Source organism: Crocodylus porosus, unplaced genomic scaffold, assembly GCF_001723895.1.
Source record: "Crocodylus porosus isolate Cpor-Errol unplaced genomic scaffold, CroPor_comp1, whole genome shotgun sequence".
Taxonomy (NCBI): Eukaryota; Metazoa; Chordata; order Crocodylia; family Crocodylidae; genus Crocodylus; species Crocodylus porosus.
In genome coordinates, this window is record NW_017728907.1 from 10,333,230 (window position 1) to 10,354,779 (window position 21,550).

Below are 21,550 nucleotides of genomic sequence, written 5' to 3' on the forward strand. Positions count from 1 at the left end.
TACCCCGGCAGGGCAGCGCCTACCCCACCCGTACCCCACTCCCTCCCTCACTATGTGGGGGCATTGATCTGCCCCCCAGACTCCTTCCCTCCTCCCTTCCCTTCCACCACAACAGACTTACCAGCTGGGCGCAGTTGTACTGGAAATCAGACTGGTATCGGCTGATATGCCTCCTTAAAAATCAATTATTGGTATCAGCCCCCAAAATCTATTGGTGCACCCTACCCTGAAGCAGTCTGATACATGGCTGAGAACCTGTTCCAAGGTTAGTTCGATGCCAGTGACTCCCGGGAGGAAAGGGCATGTATCTATTTACAATGCTGTTGCCTGACTTTGCCTCAAGAGACACAGATGGTATTTTTGTGAGGGTCTCATGAGCTGAAGCTTCAGCATTGCTGAGAACAAGATGCTCCATAGGAAAAAGTCTGTCTCAGGGCAGAAGCCCATCTGGGAGCCCAGGAGGAACTCACTCAATGCAGAGGCTGCCTGGCTTGGGGAAGTGCTTCCCCCACACTAGGTTGGGCTAATGGAAGATGCATCCTATTCAGTCAGACACAGCATGAATCTCTCCCACACAAGGGACCCCGAGATTGCAGCTGCCTCCTCCTCACTCATATTGGGACTCCAGTCCACATTTGGCTCCTGGGATGCACCAGGAGCTCAGCAGAGCAGGCTAGCTCTGTTCCCTGCTATGAGTCTAGGGCTAACCTTAGGCGGTAGCAGTAGTGCTGGGGCAAGCACTAGGAGAAAGCAGCATATACCTCTGCCTTCCAACAGCTGCTAGTACCAGGGGCCCATATAAGTCACTGCAACAGCACAGAGCCACTGGAACACAGGACTGCCCTGGGTCCCCCTTCCAGCTCATCTGCCCCACATCCACAAGACCACGCACTGACAAGGCAGCCTCAGAACTGCTGGTTTCTTGCTGCCCTAGGACCACTCCCTGGCCCCTTCGCACTGGTGCAGAGGAATGAATCCTCTCACTATGATTCGCCTCCCTGCTGTGCAGCCCCCAGCGCTGCCACAGACATCCATGCCCAGTGTGGATGCAACACAACTATTTCAGTTTAAAAGCTGTTTATACCCTTGCTGCAGTCATTTTCACAGATGCAAACTATAAAATCAGGGGCTGAACAGCAGAGATGGGCCCCAGAGGCAGCACTGTCGGCCTTTCCCCACTGTATGATCCATTAGCCTCTGTTTACCCCAACAGAGGATGGTTGCCCCCCTTAAGTGGGCTCTGCTTTAGGTGGGCCCCTCCCACTTGCTGGGCTGACACCCTAGGCATGGTGATGTGGGGCCCCCTGCCAAGAGCTGCTTCACAGTGATGTAGGGCACTCTGGGGGATGTACCACTTTGATAATACCTGCAGAGATCTGCAACCAGGGCAAAAGTCAGGGCAGAACCCCCACACTGGTAGGTTATACAATGGAGAGTGACCACAGGCCTCACAGCAAGCCTGCCTGAGTCCTATGGGGAACAGATCCCCCAGTTGTTGCAGCCTGGTCAGGTTGATCCCATTCAGCCCCCACATGTATCAGAATACCAGCTCGCAGCTGATGCAGCCCCTGAAACACCTCCATAGCTGACCAGCTCTTTCAGTACCTAGGCACAGGAGCAGGAAGCTAGAGACAGGGGCAGCTCTTCAAGCTGTGTATCTGGAGATAGATCCCCTCCCTCCCCAATACAACCCCCTGTCCAAGCAGCAGGCCAAGTTGAAGAACAGTCCTCTAAGTCCTAGGGCTCTGGCAACCCCAACCCATGCCTCCCCACTAAAAGGATGGCTGTGGATTAGTTGCCCAGATGTGCCCAAGCAGCTGGGGGTTGAGAGGACCATCCTATCACACAGGAAATACTGGCTCAGAAGGTCAGAGCTGCTCACCTTCTTTTTCTTCTTCAGAACAACCTTCACGCCATCCACTGAGACCATGAGACTAACTTTCTTCTTCTTGATGTTCTTGGCTTTGAACTCGTACTGGATATGGAAGAAAAGAAGGAAAGGAGGAATTAATTCACTTGTGCCACCTCATCCTGTTCTACAAAGGGTGTGTGAAGGCTTGTGTGTACCTCACACATCTCCTCCATAGGCATACACACACCCCCACGCATGCACACACAAACGCACATCGCCTGGGTACACACACTCACCCACATCACCACACAGCTGTAGGCACATCCCTGTATGGACATATTTATCTGCATGCACACAAAGCCAGCAAATGCTGTTTCATGAGGGCAGGGGTCTCCCCCTCCCCATTTCCGTTTCCTGCTCCCCTTTTTTACTTCTCTCTCTCTCATGTGCACACACAGCACAGGAGAAACATACTGATACCCAGTGTGCCATATCACTTGGACTCGTGGTTATGAGCCAGCATTCGGGGGGGCTGCTAATGTGACAGTGCTCAAGGCATTGTTTTCCCAAAGGCTGTTGGCATGGCACTGACACCAGCCCATGCACGGGGACTGATAGTCAGGGCCATCCCCAGCGGGGGGTAAATTGGGGCGACTACCCCAGGCCCCAAGCTTTGGAGGGCTCCGCAGAGCTGGGAGAAACAGTGGCTCCTCATCCAGCTGCTCGCTACCCCCTGCCGCTAATGCTGCTGCTGCCGCCATCAGCAGCAGCAGCTTCTTCGGGTCCAGGGCCCATGGGATCAGAGTGGGGGTGGGGCCCTGCATGGGCTGATTTGCCCTGGGCCCTGCAGCCTGCTTGGGTCAGCTCTGCTGATAGGCCTTGCTCCTGGCAGTGAAGTCTTCTGAAGAGTAAGTGTTGTTGTCCCATGCCTGCAAGGGGATGTTTATCCTTGGTAACGAGGCCACCTCACTCCCATCTGGCACCAAGGCCTGCCCAGATACATGGCAATGAAACCCAGCTATGCTTTCCCATGACAACAAAGGCCAGCAGCAATGCTGCCCGTACTCATAGGGATGGGAGGAACATGGACTAAGCCTCTCTGGTGAAAGGAGGGCCAAGGCCTTTTCCTCCCCTCCTGTAAACATTAGGCTGGGGAAAACCCTGTCCATGAGACCATAAAGCGAGAGGAAAGATCTCCCCTCATCACTGCATGACTTGCCTTGGGGTAGGCCACCCTGTTCCTTCCATCAGCCCTTCCTCCTTTCCCTAGGGCAAGGGGGTTCCCAATGTCTATGTGCCCAAGGGCACATTCAATTTAAAAGAGAAAACAGCAGGCGCCAATGTGAATATTAAACTCCTGGATACACGCAGGCGCATAGTTTTGTTTGGGGAGGGAGTAGTAAGCGCCACTCCGTCACTGCATCAGTCAGACCGACTCAGTCTCATTTTGGCAGCCGTTGCGTACAGCCTGTGAAAAAAATGTTGAAGTGTTGCTGTTCTGAGTTCAATTGGCAGTGACAGCATTTTTTGTTGGAATAATGATTTTTACTGATCAAGAAAATGCGCGTGGGCACCTGAATAAACCTCGGGGGGTGCCACAGCACCTGCGGGCACCGCTGCCCTAAGGAGTGCTCTTCACTGATTCCCTGAGGGCTCTGACATATAGCTTAACTAGGCCCCCATCTCAAACCTCTGCCAGGCTCTTCTCTCAAACCTCACCCCCTCCAGTAGTCCATGAATTGGGGGAGAAGGGCAGGATCTTCTGCACAGCAGATCTAACAGCATTCACCCACAGCTCCTACAAACCCCAACTTGTCAGCCTCCACTCCAGTCACAGCTGGAGGGGGCACTGGTGGAGCCAAGTAAGAGGGAGACGCAGGTTTGAAGAGATCTGGGAAGAGGCCACAGTTGGTTCGTCCTCTTCCCTGGCGTGCCATTACATCAGCAGTGCTGCTTCCCACAAGTTTCTCTTGCTGCTCTGGGATCATGGGGCTCTCTCTCCACTCCAAAGACACTATAGCCTCAGACATGCTGACATCTGTTAAACTGAATGGCAGTCGCACTAGTGTTTTTGCTAAATCCTATGTGTCCACTCATTGCTGGGGGGGTTGTCTGTGTGTCAAGAGACAAGGGAATGGGGAGGGTGGGGTTCTCTGCCTTTACCCTCATATACATGCAATGAGCTGGCTCACATCCAGCAACCCCTAGCACAGGAGCCAGCCAAACAGAGGAATTGGGGCATTGCTGTATTTCAGACCCAGCTCCACTGCAGCGCCCGCTTTGGTAAGTCATTTCTATGCAGATCCCAGCCCCAGCTTCAAAGGCTGCACCAAGTGCTGGGCACCTTCTTCTGGCATTAGCAATGGCCTGTGATGTATGGGCTCTGGCAGCTCACAGTTGATGGGCAAGAAAAACTATGAGGCCCAACCTGCAATTTAAATGATAAAAGCACTAAAAATACAATTCCCCAAAGCCATTTAAGACCTGCCGATGGGGACAGGAGATACAGATGAATCAGGAGAGAACACAGCCTGCGGGCTGCAGCATGAGTGACAGCTCTTTTGCCTTGCCACCGCCACTAGCTGGCCCCAGCTTCCCCAGGAGGAATGCAACATATGTGAATGTGCATCTTTAGGGGAAGAAAGTAGAAATGGAGCAAATTTGCAGACACAAGGCAAATCCATACTCCTTACTGCAGGGCTACTAGGAGAAAGAAGGCTTCCATATACCCACAAGGCCAATATACAACCCCCACCTGTCCACATGCCTAGGATGCTCACTGCTTCATCCTAGGCAGAGACACTGTGGATGAAAGGGAACTCAGGTCTGACCCTTGGCTTCACTGCAGAACACACCAATGAAGCAGCCCATGGCAATAGGTATCTAATAGACACAGATAATCATCCACTAAGAGCCGGATTAACATCCCAGCCTCCCCAACCCCACCCAATGCCCACACATAGCTGCCCCAAAACAGTCTCTCTTTGGAGTCAGTGAACCTCTAAAGTGATAGAGATGCACAAACAGCTGATAATCTTTTTGCAAATGGGTGCTGTATCTCAGTGGGGTGGGAGGAGACAAGCTATAGAGAACTTGTGAAAGAGAAGGTGGATCTTGCACTCGAAGATGACAGCACGCAGTTTGCCATGGCGCAATGGGACATGCAGGGAGTTTGGCCATTCACTGAGGGGACCAGACTGCTCAGTTACTTCTTACTAAATTAAAGCAAACCCATAAAATACATTTAAAAACCCTGCAGATGTTTAAGTGCCTGCATACCTCACAACCAGTCCTTGAGCAGAGTAGTAAAATTTGGAGATAGAAGGGCTGCAGGCAGGAAGGGTGGTTTCCTGTTGAAGGCCTCTCTCCTGCAAGTGGCTAGGTTTTCCCACCACTACATGCAGCAGGCATGTCCAGGGCAGTGAGTCCCATGCACAGGATCACAGCCATCTTGCAGTAGATGTTGGCGACAAGCTGCACACGTCAAAAACAAAGGTTCCCCATTGTACATTCCCAACCAACTGATTTTTCTTGTACCTGTGATTTCACCTGGACAAAGCATACATACCCTCCCCTCCTTCCGTACAAAGAGCCCAGCTGGGATTTTCCACTTCACTGTCCTTCTAAGAATCCCTAGAGATCCCCCAGGTCCCAAAGCTGTAACCTGAAACCCACCACAGGAAGGTCACAATTTAACCCTAAAAAGATGACTGCTGCAATAACTGCCTTCTAAGTCCCCAAGCCTCATTGGAGTCATGCAAGGAGAACTTCTGTTAGTGCTGAACCTGTTTTTCTTTAACTGACTATGAATGCAGTTGGCTGAAAGAGACACTAGTCTTTACCTTGGATGACTTTAAGCTGTGCTGTCCAAGCTAGAGAATGGCCTGGGGTAGGTCTGTAACAGTGCCCAGGCACCCCTCATTAGGACTCATGACATCCCTCCATAACTTTTGTGAATGGAGTGGCACCTACTTTCAAAAACTAATTTCTATATTATACTGCTCATCTCATTGTACGGGGGCCAGGCAATGCGGGTGAGGGATCAATTAGGCAGGGACAAACCTGAGCCTGTGCTTATTTGCTGATCTCCTCACACCTCAAGTAACACTTCAAAGTATCTGGCAGCACCCGTAGGTGCCATGGGACCTGAGTGAGAATCACTGGTCTAAAACCTGCTTTCTTGATTCATTACTCTGAGTGATAATAAACCCCACATTTTGTTTCCTACATGGCAAAGCCCTAAGTCTTCTGTCTTGGGCTATCAAGAGCACTATTTAATTTGAGCTTCTTCTGTAGAGGAGGCAGCCATCTGAGAAACATCTCAGGGTTACCGAGAGTTTACTTAAGGATGGTCCTAAATGACTACTATCCCCACTTCTGAGGTGAAGTCAAAGGTCCTCCCAAGCCTAACAGATCATGGGACAAGCATGGCTAAAGCACATCAGCTTCCATGGCCAATGGCATACATGAGAGTGATGTGGCCAATGTCCCATCTGTCCATCTTTGACTCTCCAGCTAGGTACCTGTTTACAGATGGGGTAGCTTGGGGCAGCCTTTCGCATCAGGGCTTGAACTCACTCTCCTGGAGTTGGGGACAGAGCTCAGCCACCACACCCCAAATGAAGACATGTGTTATAGCAAATGTGTTAATGAAGCACATGGCATGTGTGACTGGGATGGAACCTATACAGGACTCCAGAAAGGGAACCAGGCCCAAGAGAGGTGCCAAAGCCCCTTGGTACACTTCTCCAGCAAGAACTGCAGGAGGTGAGTGGGGCCAGCTCCTCAAAGGAGTTAATAGGCTCAATGGACTAAGTTCCCTTGTAAATTCAGAGGTCTGAATGGGAACCAAGCTTTTCTGCAAATCTGGCTCACAATACTAGGAGGCCACCTTGCCCTGCCCCACAACTCATTAGCACAATCGCTCTGGTGAGTTCAGGGACTCTTTAGGATGCATTTGCAAAGCAATAAAACACAGTTCTAGCCAATAAAATGCTAATAAACTCCATGCCCAGTGGGGCCCTCTAATGAAACACTAACCATAATTAAATAGCAAATAAACCCAGAAGAGAGTTCAATAAAGTGGCAATTCAACAGAGGCAGCAGCTGGCAGCCCCTTTTTCCCAGATTCATGGGATCTCTCAGACGCTAGCCAAATGCCAGTGGGAGATGGGCTCAGGGAGAAGAGGAAAGGCAGAATGGAAATCTTTCACCTTGCAGAGCTGCTTCTTCAGGGAACCGAGTTGCAGGTGGAGCCTTCACAAAGGACATTCTAATGGACTCGATACTATTATGCAAACAGCCCCACTGACCAGCCAGTCGGGACACTGCTGCCGTTCTTCGGCTCTGCAGCTCTGGTGCTCAGATTTGGATCTGTCCCTGGCATAATGCGACTTCAACCGAGTCACAGAGGAAAGGAGCTGACCTTGTGTCACCTCTGCATTCCCAGCTGCAGGAAGGGAATGTGTATGAGGGGGATGGGGGAGAGCAGAGGAAGGGTTGCCCTTGCAGCTGCAGGGATAAGGGAGGATTTAGTGTGCATTTCCCCTCTGCCACCCCTTGTTTCCTTTCCTGTTGTTTGGAGACACTTGGAGGGGTGCTGGGGGCTCAGTGCAATGAGGCCTCTTGGCAGCTTTTAGTACAGGGCAAAGGACCTGGGGGTGGAGGGTATGGTATACTGGGTAGGCAAGGTTCTTTGGGTAGATGTGGTATCTTTTAGTAGACCAACTAAAAAGTTGGACAAATTGTTCTTTGCAAGCTTTTGGACACAAGCACCTTCTTCTGGGTGGAACACAGAGGTAGTCTGACTGCTCTACTCCAAGCAGAGTTGGGGGGGACACAGACCCGGCACCCTCTCCAATGAAAAGGCAACAGATCAAATTCAACCAGGTTCTTTGTACCAGAGGGGGCCAGTTTTTGTGGATCATGAATCAATAGAATTCCACCAAAAAGACAACCTGAACAAATTGTCCCCATCCACTGTGCTCCTTCAGGAAAGCACCTGTCTCCTTGTGCCACTTGCCTTCAAAAGCAATGCTTGAGCCTGCTGAGAGGCAAGGGTGTGTTGTACTGGGCAGATGCCTCAGCAGTACAAGTCCAATGCGCAACCCAAGTGCACTGCTTGCACGTACATAGCTCATACACCTGGCAGTACCCATCTGCCCCATGTTGGAAGGCCTGGCCATGTTCCAATGCAAACCCTTTGCTCTGTCAGCATGCAAGAGAAGGCAAGCATGACCTTTTGGTAGGAGGTCTAGGAAGGAGCTAGGGAGGACAGAGGACAAATTGGTGCTGCTTCTACCACTTATACAGAGATTACAGCAAACCTGGGATGGTAGGAGCAAGAAGAAAAAGTAACACAGGGCATGGCCAGTGGCATTACAACAGTCAGGCACTGCCTCGAATGGGACTGGTGAGAAACCTGGAGAGACTGGGAGAAGAAACAGATGCAAGAGAAAGGGGAGAGTAGCTAGAGGTAAAGGTGGAACAAGGAGAGACAGACCAAGGCAGAGGGGAGAGGCACTGCAGGTTCTCGTGAGACAGCTGGGCTATAGGACCAATACATGTGCCTACCATTCCACTTGTGCCTCTAGCACTGCTGCTATCCAGTGGGAAACTTTTTCTTACAGAATCCAGTGGATTTCACCCCACCGGTATACTCCAGCAGCATGGACAGAACAGATGAAGGACAATCATCATACTTTCCAGATGGAACGGAACATAGAGACCCCAAGGCCCAGGTTTTATTCCACTTTCTGGGTGCCTAAATGCAACCTTATTTCACCTGAGTTCCTGAAAAACCGTTAGCATGCCTACTTTGCTGCTGGAGTTTCAGTGCTGTTGTGGGGGAGGAGCAGAGGTTGCTGGCAAGGATGGAAAATGCCACTGAATGGACTTAAAGATTGTCCTTGGCAACCATAGCAACCAACTCCACATTGAAAGCTCACAGCCACTCTCTCTGCCATGACCTTTGCTCAGCCTGGCTCTGGAGCTCTGCAAGCCCAAGCCCATGGGTTGCGGGGCAGAAGGCATCTTCCTGGAATTGCAGCAATAAAAGGACTGTGAACAAGGGCACCATGGCAAAGGAAGCTGTCCAGAAGCGGGGGAGGCTTGGAGGCTTTGCATAGCTGGCCTCCTCCCCAGATCTGCTGGTAGAAGCACTGACTCTACAGCCTGAGGGTGGCTCTGAAGGAAAGTGATACTGGAATCTACTTGGAGACCCCTGCCAATGATCTGAGCTGGGAAAAACTACATGGAGCTGATTTTAGCTGCAAGGGACACACTGAACAAACCCAAACTGGCTGTGAGGTCCCTCTTACAGTCTACCTGTAAGGTTGTTCCCTTCCCAGACTGTAAGGGTGGTAAGGCTGAAAGCACAGCTTTGCTGGGAATCCAGACAACAGCGGCAACTGGCTGGGCTGGGCAGTGTCTAACTGTCCCACCAACTCGCCTCGCCACCTAGACTACTGCAGAGACAAGCCAGCTCACAATGCCTCCTCCTCAGCTCATGCCTACCTTGGCAGTGATGAGGTACAGCAAGTACCCACATCATAAAGGACCACTTGCCCAGCAGGAAGACAGAGCTCAGCACAACACTTCAAAAGATATAGGGCACACTGAAAAACAGTAATTAGAGGTCTCAGAGCCATGACATACATGGAAAGGTTGGGAGAACTGGGAACCTGGAGAAGACTGAAGGAGGGATTCTATAACAGTCCTTAAGTATAGACAGGGTGATTATAAAGAGGAAGGGGACAAACCACTGTGTGGCTACACAGGACAGGACAAGTAGTAACCATTGGAAAATGCAACAAGGTTGAAGTTCATGAAGAAGTTTCTACTGTGAAGGTGGTGAAGCATAAGAACACACAGACCTAGGGGGGGCTGTGAAATCTTCATCCTAGGAAGTTTTCCAGAGCAGGGTGGACAGACACTTGGCTGAGATGATTTAGTCAGGGATGATCCTGCCCTGAGCAGGCAGCAGGACAAGATGATCTCCCAAAATTCCTTCTGGACCAATTTTTCTATGATTCTGACACCAGATGAGATAAATAACAGCAGTGGTGTTGTACAGGACTGCCAGGGGGTAGAGATATAGGTTATAGGTATATTTACTGCCAACAAACCTGATGCGTTACACTGGTGTGTGATGGTCTGTCCTCACCCTGAAAGACTGAAGGATCTCTGACAAAATAGTTTATCCAAGAGAAGGTTAAGAGATGATGGGATGACAGCATAGTCATGGAGAGAGGGTTTCTTCTACCACTGGGCACTTTAACCCAGCAGGCAATGCTATAAAAAAAATTCACTAACTGGGAGCTGAAGCCAGACAAATCCAAGCTAGAAACAAGGCATAATATTTTTTTTTTTTAAGAACTAGGTTAACTGATGACTGGAACAACTTGCCTAGGGACATGGTAGAGTCTCTGTCACTACAAATGAAGATCGATGACTCCCAAACAATACCCTGTAACCTCCCCAGAAGTTCTGGACCTGATGCTGGACCATCTGGGGTGAGATTCTCTGGCTGGTTATCTAGAGTAGGGCAGACTTAAGAGGCCCCTCTGGCTTTTCCATCTGTGAGTGGGGATGTTGACTCCCCAGCCTACAAACAACAATTAAAAGCACCACAGCTGAGCAAAGAGCACAGAAGTGAGAAGGGAGAGGCTGGCATTTCTCAAAGCAGCCTCATGAAATGTTAATGGCATCTAGGTTGACATTGCCCACAAGTGGGACTTAATCATTGGGCTGAACTTGGAACATGCCTCTCACTAGGTCCCTGGGAGACTGGCATATTTGGTAGAAAAGCATCTGCAAGCACACCCCGTGCTAGCACACTCCTCCATGGAGTGAGACTTGCCTGGAAGCCCAGATCCCTGTGCCCACATTTTAATGAGTGGAGGGAACTGCCCTGCTACCCTATACTTTCTATTCCTGGGCTGTTCTTCTGCTGCAGCTGTGCTGAGCCTCGGGTTAATTTATTGTTATGAAAGTGTCTCTTGCAAATGTCAGTCTGGGGTTGTACTGGCCAGGAGACCTAGCTTGGCAGCAGTAGGGCAGGAAGCCATATGACTGAATTGCAGTAATGCACCCTCCTTATCCACTGCCAGAGGGCAGCTTTCAATGCCCTCAGCCCTGATTCCTTTTCCCAGGGCATCCTTCCATAGCAGCTGCTGCCAGAGTTACTGGGAGGTTGCCATGTACCACAGGGGCTCCAGGGGAAGGGGGAGCTGGGTACTTGGAAGAGATGCTGGAAAGAGAAAGGCAGGAGCAGGGCGTTGCAACAGGAAAGGAAGGTAACATGAGTGTGTTCAGCCCAGCATGGAAAGACAATGAAATCCCACAGCCCCATGCCCAGGTAAAGCCAACCTAACACACACACATGCACCAAGGCCTCCGGTCCAGCCCACTATGTGGATTATCATGCCACTGTGTAGCCACAGAACCAGCTTCAAAAGCAGCTGCTCTTCACCTTCCCCTACCCTGTCTCATTCTCTGTAAAAATAGGACAATGGTGCGTTAACCAAGGGGCCATGCTCCAAGATCCCCAAATGGATGGTGGTAAAGTATCAGCCAGGGCCAAGTCTGTGAAGATCAGGTATTTCAGTCAGTGACTTGATCCTGTCATGCTCAGGACTACTAAGTAAAAGAGAGCTGCAGGCAACACATCATGCCAGAGACTGGCTGAGGAGAAGGCAAACCTAGGCTTGGCCACGAGGAAGAACCATTGCTCCTGCTATAGCTTCACATGAGCAACCAGAACCTGCCCAGCTTGAGCTGATGTAGAGCAGAGGTTCCAAAACTTTTTCTTATTGTGCACCTCCTTCCATATTTAACAGCTGCCTGTGTATCCCTACCAGCATGCCTTTTATATTTTAACCCTTTAAATGCCAATTACTGTTAGAATGAAAATTAAATCCGCCATTGCACAATTTCTCTTGGGTACCCCCCCAGAGATGAAGTGCATACCCCAGGGGGTATGCAGGTGTACTGGTGTACCAGTTTGGGATCCCCTGACCTAGAGATAAGACAACTTTTTGTTGAGGCTTCCAAGGAGATGATGTGGATGCAGTTACCATAGCAATTATTGCTGCTGCTCCTCTTCAGCTCACAAGAGGGACTTTCTGCAGGGGAAACCCCAAGGGAGTGATATAGTGAGGGAACAGCAGGAAGGTGGGGAGGGGGGTGCAAGAGCAGCAAGAAGGCAGTGTGATGCCAAGACAGCTGCAGAATTAGGCATGTGGGGGGCTGCAGGAAGGAGAGTGATTGTTCATGCCTGCTGCACCTACTCACTGGGCCTGTGTGGGTTGGGCTGACCTGTGGCATTCTGCAGGGCGCCCGTCTGCATCTGCGTGTGTGCAGAGCTATGCTCTCAACTGGGAGCTTGGGTTCAAAGAAAACCTCAATAATGCAGGACAAGTAAAAAAAACAAGGCTGTTTTTTCACTCTGACCTCGGGTCAAAACTGCCCTGTTCATCTCAATCAGTTCCTAACATGGAAATATTTTTGTTAACACTTTCACTGCTGTCTGGTTCAGCAGAACCATCCATCCAGCCTGTGGACATCCCCTACCCACTCTTGCTGTTTTGGAAACTCAAGAGAAATACCTCTGACGATCAGCAGCACTGAGGCAGGGGCTGGCAAACGCAACTGCCTGCTTAGCTTGTGCTGAGAAGACTCAGGACAGCTGTATCTTCAGTCCCCTCCATGCAACCCCCAAAGATGTGCTAGGATCACCTAGTAACATGTGGTCTGCACAGCATTTGATTGATCACTATCTGCTTGTCAGAATGCTATTAAAAAAGTGCACGGGAAAAACCAAAATCAGATTTTCTCAAGGCACTCAGATCTCACTCTGCTCCCAGTGAAGACACTGATTGCAACTGGAGCAGAAGTAGAGCCATGCTGATTACATCTGATACTCCCCTGCTAACTGAATTAGTAGGCAACCATCGAATCTCGGGGTCATGATATACATGTAAGAGGTGTAGTCAGGTGCCTTATGAAATCACTTGTATGAAGTCATGCAACCATTGCATCAAGACCTTCAATACGTATGGCTAGGAAACAGTATAGTTTCATAGTTTCTAGGGTCGGAAGGGACCTGAGCAGATCATCTAGTCTGACCCCCTGCCATGGCAGGAAAGAGTACTGGGGTCAAATGACCCCAGCAAGATGTTCATCTAACCTCCTCTTAAACACCCCCACGGTAGGAGCCTGCACCACTTCTCTTGGAAGCTGGTTCCAGACCCTAGCCGCCCTGACCGTGAAGTAGTGCCTCCTGATATCTAACCTAAACCTACCCTCTGCCAGCTTGTGACCGTTATTCCTGGTCACTCCTGGCGGTGCTCAGGGGAACAGTGACTCCCCCAGTGCCTGCTGGTCCCCCTTGACTAGTTTGTAACAGGCCACAAGATCCCCCCTCAGCCTTCTCTTTTGGAGGCTGAACAGGTTCAGGTCCCGCAGCCTGTCCTCATAGGGCCTGCCCTGCTGTCCCCTGATCATACGAGTGGCCCTCCTCTGGACCCTCTCGATGCCGTCGACATCCCTCTTGAAGTATGGAGGAGTGGAGGCTACCCAAGACCTACCATCCACTGAGACCAAGTCCAGACTGGGCCCAGATGTTCAGTGCATTGATGGTTGTAGCTTCTGCCAGAGAGCAACAGATAAGAACTGCTGCTGACTGCCTAATGCCTCAGCAAAGGTGCATTTCTGTCCGAGCGATGTCCCTTAGTATTTCTCCAACCAAAGGGCACCCACCAGGCAGTAGGGGTAACTGAATTAGGCTTCCAGATAATCTATGATTTGGACTGGTTAATGTTTTCATACGCTTAGTTATGCTGCTGTTCCAGCTTTGCACTGATATTTACACCCAAAAAGCAAACCATGGGTGATAAGAAAGACCATTAGTGCTCCCCCTCTACAGCAGGTCTACCTGTAGCAGCCGACTTAACCACTAGCCAGAGCAGCCCCAGAACGGTTCTTCACCAAACCAGATGTCATCAATACCATTGACCATATACATGCATGACAGAGACTCTTCTTCTCTCAACTGACCTAAAACGTTTTTCCTGAATGTCAAAGCAGGGGGAAGTCTCTCCTAGCACATCCACACACTTGAGCGATTACTGGTATAAGATGCCCGAAAGCACCGCTGATGAGCCAGCTCTGCCCAGGCAGACATATTGAGCTCAGGAAGAAGGGGACTGGGTGTGCATTTGAAGACAATGGATGCCTAGTGTATGAGTATCTGCCTCTACCAAAGATGGGCATCCAAATGCAGATGCTTCCCTACAGGCAAAGACCCATTCATTAGGCTCCTCAGAAGGTCCTAAGACTGTACAGAGCCTAGACCCTAGGGGAATTAAGATAATTGCTAGACACTTGGGAGAGTTGGTCACAGCTTCCAGCAATGACCTTGGGTAAGCTGTTCAAGGCCAGATTTTCACATGTAATTAGGCACCTCAGCTTGTAGAGTGGCACCAACTGAGATTTTCAAAAGTGCCTCACTTCTCACAGGCTGCTGATATCCTTGGTGTCTCAGGACTTTTGAAAACTTGGCCTTTCATTTGTACATCTCAGGTTTGCCATAATGCTCCCTTAGTCTGATGTACCCAGTTGCCCTGCAAGCACCTGAGGCAGGGACTGATTGACTACTTTGGGGGCTTCTAAATACTAATGCAAGGCAAATACTTTCTGCTCAGGAGGCGTAAATCCCAGGCAAGGTTTCTACTCCTATTATGCGTTGGCCCCTGCAGCCTGTACATCTACTGCATTTTGAACTGACAGCCATGGGCCTTCAAATGGTTCAGAATCAGTGAAGGGACATCCAAATAGGTAGCATGACCTTTAATTTTAAAATTAACTTGCTAGTGGAATGATGTATTTACTTACAGTATTTAATTTGGCCACTTGGTGTCCCTGTCTGCCTGACAGAGTTGAAGACACCATGGTTTCTAGCAATCAAAGGAGACCTAGCTGGAATTTGAGCTATGTGGAAACTTTCTGGTTTGGTATAGCAGCTGCTTAAGTATGCATATAGCCTGTTTAGCAGGATCTGTATTTCTGATGTGTCACGACAATCACATTGGATCAGACCACTGGTTCCTATAGCTCAATATCTTATCCCTTTGTTTTGTGTGCTTTAATATAGGATGTAGTATATTGTGGCAATGTCTCTTAAAATGAGTCACACAATCCCCACAGGGTCTCTTGGTAGAGGAGGGATTGCCTTGGTACCTGTAGAAGCCACTATTGTCTGGTGACTAAACGAAGAGAGGTTTGGTTTAAATGTTTCATCTTTGGACTCACTCATGGTTCCTGATGGACAGAAAGCACAGCTGCTAGAAAGCACAGAAGGACACTATTTTGGTGAAAATACCAGCAAGCCATTATCTTAGCAGTCCATTATCTTTCCTCTATCAATGGCTATAATGATGCACAATGCTTCAGAAAGCCCCAAGAGTGCACTTGGCTATTTGTGCAATGCTTTTGGGAGTCAGGCTGGACAGGAAGAGGACTCTTATAGCAATCAGCTTGTACACTGCAGCACGGTGACTAGTTACCCTGATTTGAACCTTTACCAATATAACCGAGCAAACAGAAACCAAAATGTATGATTTTTTAAAAGAAATGTCTTGGGTTTGAAACCAATCAGATGGTTTTCCGTGGTTTGACTCACGCTTGTTGAATACCTGCAATCAGCAGGAGCAAAGGAAAGCTGTGATTTGGGTTTTAATATTTTAATTTTTGGTCAAAACACCGCCAACTTTCCAAGAGGAATACAAGTGCAGCAAAAAAGCACCAAAATAGGAACAAAGACAAGAAAGGAAGTTTCACTATTTGTTTCCAGGCCACAAGCAGGGAGATACTGCGAAGTCGCAGCCTGCTGAACCTCCCACTAACTGAGAGAGAGAACTAACCAGAAACATTGGCTGAAGGCATAAATGATGCATATGATTTTCCAAAGTCAAAGTCATGGTTAAAAGAAGAGTTAAGGTTGCTTAGAGAGAATTTTTCGTCTGTGCCAATGACCTCGCTTCACTGTCCAAGCCAAGGATTTTGCCCATATTAAAGCTACTCTGCTCTCAGTCTATAAGAAGTAATTATAGGCCAACTTATAAATGCAAGCAATTCTCTCATCTCTGGAACCATAATGCCAACAGACAACTAAACATTGTCTGGAATGAGGTACCACTTACCATTGCCGGCATGTTGGACTGTGTGACAAAAGGGACAGTGCCCGTCCCCAAAATACCCCACAATCCCCGGCCAACCCAGGACGGGTCGAGCAGGGGACTCTGGGAAAAGGGAGACCTTGCCTTTAGAACAGGGAGAGCCGCAGCTGTGGTGATGTGCAGCACCACCCCCGCAATTTAAAAGCTCCCTGTCAATCAATCTAGGTGGTGCCCAGCTGACGATGTCAGCCGCAGGAAATTTAGAAGGCACGCAGAGTACCGACAGAGAGAGAGAAGAACTGCCTCTGGGCCAGCACAGGCCAGGGCACGGGTGGTCTTGGGGCAGTGAGGCAATGGGGTGCTAGGGCCCCTAGCAAGCCATCAGCATGGGGCAAGGAGGCCCCAACAGGCTGAAGCCAAAGCAACGGGTCCAGCCTGGCTTGAGGCCAGCTCCCATTGGGAGTACAGAGGACAACAGAAACTCAATCAGGGCACTTGCCCTTAACTGAATTGTTAATTCCTCCATAGCGGAGGCTTTTGCATTGTGTTTTTTTAGTTTTTTTTAATAACATTGGCTTTGATTTAGTGACGTCACAGAGACCAGGGCCTAGAGAGTAGGGAGCAGGCCGACAGTCACGAGAGGGCCAGAGAAATGCTATCTGACTTGGCCAGCAATGCACTAAAAAAGCGGGAGTCAGGACATCGGGTGACGAATGCCGGGACTGGATGTAACTGAAGCTATGGCATACAACCATAATCCCTCAACACCTTTGCTTGGCATGTGGCTGGGGTAGGGGAGGCAGAATCCAGACCATGAATAACCCTAGCAGGAAATCTATCATTACACCACAGAACTCCTCCTTAGAGTTCCATTAACACCAAGTCATGGCAGGCGAGTTGAGGGAGAAGACCCTGGCCTGGGTATTCTCCAGATTGGTAGTCGAATAAGTTAAGGCATTACAGACTGTATGCCCTCCTTCAAGCCACATGGAGGCAGAAGGGTCAGGCTAGTGCTTAGAACAGTGGTTCTCAACCTTTACAAACTCAAAGTACTTCTCAGGAAATGCCCTCTCTCAGCTTTGACTCATTTTTTTTTACTCAGAAAAGTAACAGAGCAACACTTCTGTGGCAAAAAACCCTGCAAAACTTAGAAAGACCATAACAAGTCAGAATGTTTGGGACACTATGGATTCCTATTTGAATACCTGAGTTTATCTTGTGAATCATGTGTCAGGGTTTTTACACCTAACAGTGCTCACACTGATCAGCATCTTTAAAGGGTACCCTGGTTGAAAATCACTGGCCTAAAACAATGCATCCAAGAAGCTTGAAAACTCTAAGTGGGAAAGCCAACTCAACAACATTAAGTCACTGAACTTATTCTTTGCTATCTGACAGCTGAATTCACAAATCCAGTGGAAGAAAGATTAACATGCACAAGGAAGCTGAACTTTATACTGAATGGCAGCTGCCACTGCATTAAAGGATGCCTAAAACCAAACACAAACAGCTTGTATGCACGTCATAGTTTCATAGTTGGAATCACCCCATTAGACATGAGAAGAGAGGTCACAAGCAAAACAGAAAGATCATGACAGCTTAAAAATACCAGATGTCCACTATATGGCCATAAGGCAGCTAATGGTCACCTATATACACTGAAAAGCTTCCTGGTTGCAGCAGAACCACTTCTACATGCCTTGGAAACGTGATGCACACAGCTCAACAAGGACAGCACCACACACACAGATGTTGCTGGACACCTCCCCACAGGTGCAGAGGATTGGTGAACATGGAGTTGGCAAGACCATCTTCAAAAGAAGGGTCAGCAAATTCAAAGACAACTCACAGAAGTGGAGCTGGACACATGTGACTGCAGTGAAACAGACCATAAAGCATCTCTCTGTTTGCCAGCTCCTGGAGGAACTGCACATTGCAGAAAACCTTGCCAGGTCTACAGACTGAGCTGTATCATGTGCCAAATACTGAAAACATACATAACTGTGGTGGCAGGATATGCAAAGTAGTAGCCATAATCACAGAGACAAAATAAATATTTCTACCTATTAGATCACTGACAATCCAAACCACTTAAAAGCAATAAAATGAACAAAGAGCTCTTAAAGTCTTACACTACCCATACATTAAATGCACTATTCTTAACAAATAAAAAGGAATGTATATTTCATCAAAACACAAGCACCTTAACTCTGTCCAATGGACTGCTTGCGGGGAAGTGTTCATGCATTATTTTAATATTGAGTTCAGTATTTAAATATTTTGCTTTAAAGAAAAACTGTTAAATTGGAAATAGGATCCTTTCACACCTATTAAGTAGAATATTGCATATTATTATTATATATAACCTCTTGCTATATCTACCTATACATATATAACTTCAGAAATATATTAACTGAAAGCACATTTCTCTACTGAAGTATTCAAAAATCACCATTCCTTAAGAATACAGTAGCACATGTACTTTAACAGAGATAGGCTGTAAACCTTGTCAATTTATGTTAAAATTATGTACTGGTATGTGTGAAAAGCATATACAAGTGAGACACTTAAAAATGTGTTCCCTTTCCCTGACTGTTTCTAGAGTCCTTCTGCGAAGGAGAAACAGTTATAGGCAGTTTTTAACTATACACTGAGCCCTAAGGTTAGGCAGATAAAACACTAGACAGAAAGGATGTATATGCAGGGCAGTGCCTTTTTAGACCCATTGTCCTCATATGCTTGAAAAACAAAAGTTTGATCTGGATAAAAATGATCTCATTTTATTCTCACCCACCTACGGTGTATACAGGGACAGATTTAATTTTAATCGCCAACACTCTCCCTTGACAATTTAAAAACATAAACACTGGAAATACTACATGATCAGATCATGCTTCAATAGCACTGACACCTCATTTGGATGAAAAACTCCCTTTATAGAAAGTGCGGGGGCTGAATTATCTTTTACTATGGGATCCAGACAGAGCGTAATTATTTCTTTAGTTATGCATGTATGTATTATGCATGTATGTATATAGATACCCTTTTTGGGGAAAAAAAGAACAGCATACAAAAGGATTAGAAACACAGCCCCTGGCAAAATGAAGAACTAAGCCTGGGTTGAGTTCTGATGCTAATGAAATACAAATAAGCAATCATTATTAACAACAAGCAATTCCTTAAACTGTATACAGCCTTGCCATCAAGAAGGAAAAAAAAGTGTTTACAAAATAAACTGCACCTGTAAAAGGCATGAAAATACCATCAGTATGAAAAAGTAATGCCAGTAAGGCCTCTTAGCTACTCTTCTAAGTTAGTAAAGTATAAAGGTGAAAAAAACTTTAGCCAAGCAGCTGCTGTGCCTTTTGCTTCTTTACACAACAAACAAAGAACCACCTATAAAGGCAAAGCAGCATTCCCCAAAACTGTATTTTTAAACACGCCCACATGTGCATGACCTTGCTACCTACAACATTTCTGTTCCCGCCAGTTTTCAGCAGTTTCTAAAATACCTAAGACCATGGAAAGCACCTCTTGGCAGCGTGCAAACTATTTGAACCAATACTTCCTCATTTTCGTACATTATCAAACTTTAAAAGAAACGCAATCTACTTCTATCAACCTTATAGAAAAAAGAGACGTCTTTATACAGTGGATTATCCAGATTTAGTAAAGAAAAAAAATCTCTCCTGTTACCTAAATACAGCACACTGCCCTATGTTTCAGTTAAGACACAAATATGCTTGAACAATCCATCATAGCAGAGGAAGGTTTATCAGCCATAACTGACATGAAAAAGCAAAGGTGGACAGGCTACCAAGTCAATGCTCAACAACAGACTAAAAATATTTATTTAGTCCTCACATGGATGGATTTAACACAGTGTTAAATCCATCCATGTCTGCAAGAAGACCAAGACCCATGCAAGTCAAAAAGCCCACCTCCCTCCACTCTCCCAGCCCCTGTTACTCTGTCCTAAGGGACAATTTCCTTCCTGATCCCAAATATGGTAACTGACATGACTGAGCAGAAGAGCAAGACCCTCTTTCTTGCCAGGAATCTCTGAATGTGCTAAGCATCAGCACATCCCTGTCAAACCCGCCCCCCGCCTCAGCTACAGTCAACATCCCAAAGTGTCTGATGGAAAAAAGGCCACAAAGCCAGCAGTATTCATGAAGTGAAAAAAATATTTCTGGGCCCCTCCAGGCAACCAGCAAAAGCCCTGAAGCACAGGATCACCAGGCACCTACTTCTTCCAACCACACCAAACCTGGCCTGGTGCAGCACTACAGAACAGGTCAGAAAAAAATCCCTAGCTTGTATTACTAGCTACAATAAACTGGAAACAACGGGGGTAAGATTTGCTGAGCCCCAAGGACAAAAACAGAGTAAAGATTTTGATGACAAAAGCAAGGATGATGTACGTGAGACTGCCCATTATCAGGCAGGTCACTTTAACACTCTAACTGGCTAGTCAAGGAAGCCTGTGTACTCCACAGAAAGAAACACGAAAAGCAAAATAAAAATAGTCCTTAGCCCCTAGTTAAGTAAAAGAAGATAGAGGCTTATATTTATACCCACTTCCCTACATCCAGATCAGTACCATGTTACAGCTTTTCAATTAGACATACAGCCTTTTTTCCACCCATCTCTTGAGACCCAGAGAGGAAAATTTAGACTTTAGTCCAAACTTTATGCTAAATTAGTTTGTTTGGGAGGACCAGAGATCTGAAAAGAGTCTCCTAGCTCTTTTGGAGAGAGAAAAAACTCTTATAAGGTATTAAATGTTGCTGTTATAAAATGACAGCTGAAGGTGTATTTAATCAGCATTGACAGGCCAGGCTCCTCATAGTTGAGTAGTCCAAGAACACTCTGCTGGAAGCCCATAAAACGTGTACTTCTCAGCTATAAGAATAGTAGGAAATAAAAACAAAATAATCTCTGAACCATACAGAACATTAAACATAGTCAATTCTGTATCTCAATGGACTTCTATGAAAAACTGGCAGGATCCCTGAAGAAGTAGCTCTGGAGGAACAGCAAACAATATAGTTAAACAGGGCATGACAACTTCTATTTGCTCAATGCACAAGGAAAAGACTCCAAAATTATGTACTCTGGTGCCTCATGCCAATGAAAATCAAATACCTCCAATGAAGTATGATGGAGAGAGAAGGCTGCAGGAGACAGGCTCTATTCTTATTTGGTGGGAAATACCCAGTTATTATGGGGTATTGGGTTAAACGTTACAGAGGAGATTAATACAATCACATGGTTAGAAGAGACCACAAGTATAATCTAGTCCAACCCCCTCATACAAATGCAGGATGCATTATTCCCAAACCACCCCAGACAAATGCCCATCCCCTCTAGTTCTTGAAAACCTCCAGTGAAGGAGATTCCACAACTTCCCGGGCAGCTCTTCCACTGTTCTCCTGCTCAGTAACGGATAATAAAATGCAAGTGGTCTGCTGACCCTTTGGGCAGACACAGTTGCAAGCAACTACTAAAGTCCACTTTG

At 47.5% G+C, this 21,550-nt stretch overlaps 1 protein-coding gene across 3 annotated transcripts in view; it reads right to left on the bottom strand.

The window, feature by feature from the left end:
- The window catches only part of NOS1AP (nitric oxide synthase 1 adaptor protein), a 140,105-nt gene that overhangs the window by 44,093 nt on the left and 74,462 nt on the right, over positions 1-21,550 (bottom strand). For all 3 annotated transcript variants that reach the window (XM_019530726.1, XM_019530725.1, XM_019530727.1), the window contains exon 3: positions 1,883-1,975. In XM_019530726.1, the coding sequence (XP_019386271.1) occupies positions 1,883-1,975 (93 nt within the window). The remainder of the gene's footprint in view (positions 1-1,882; positions 1,976-21,550) is intronic.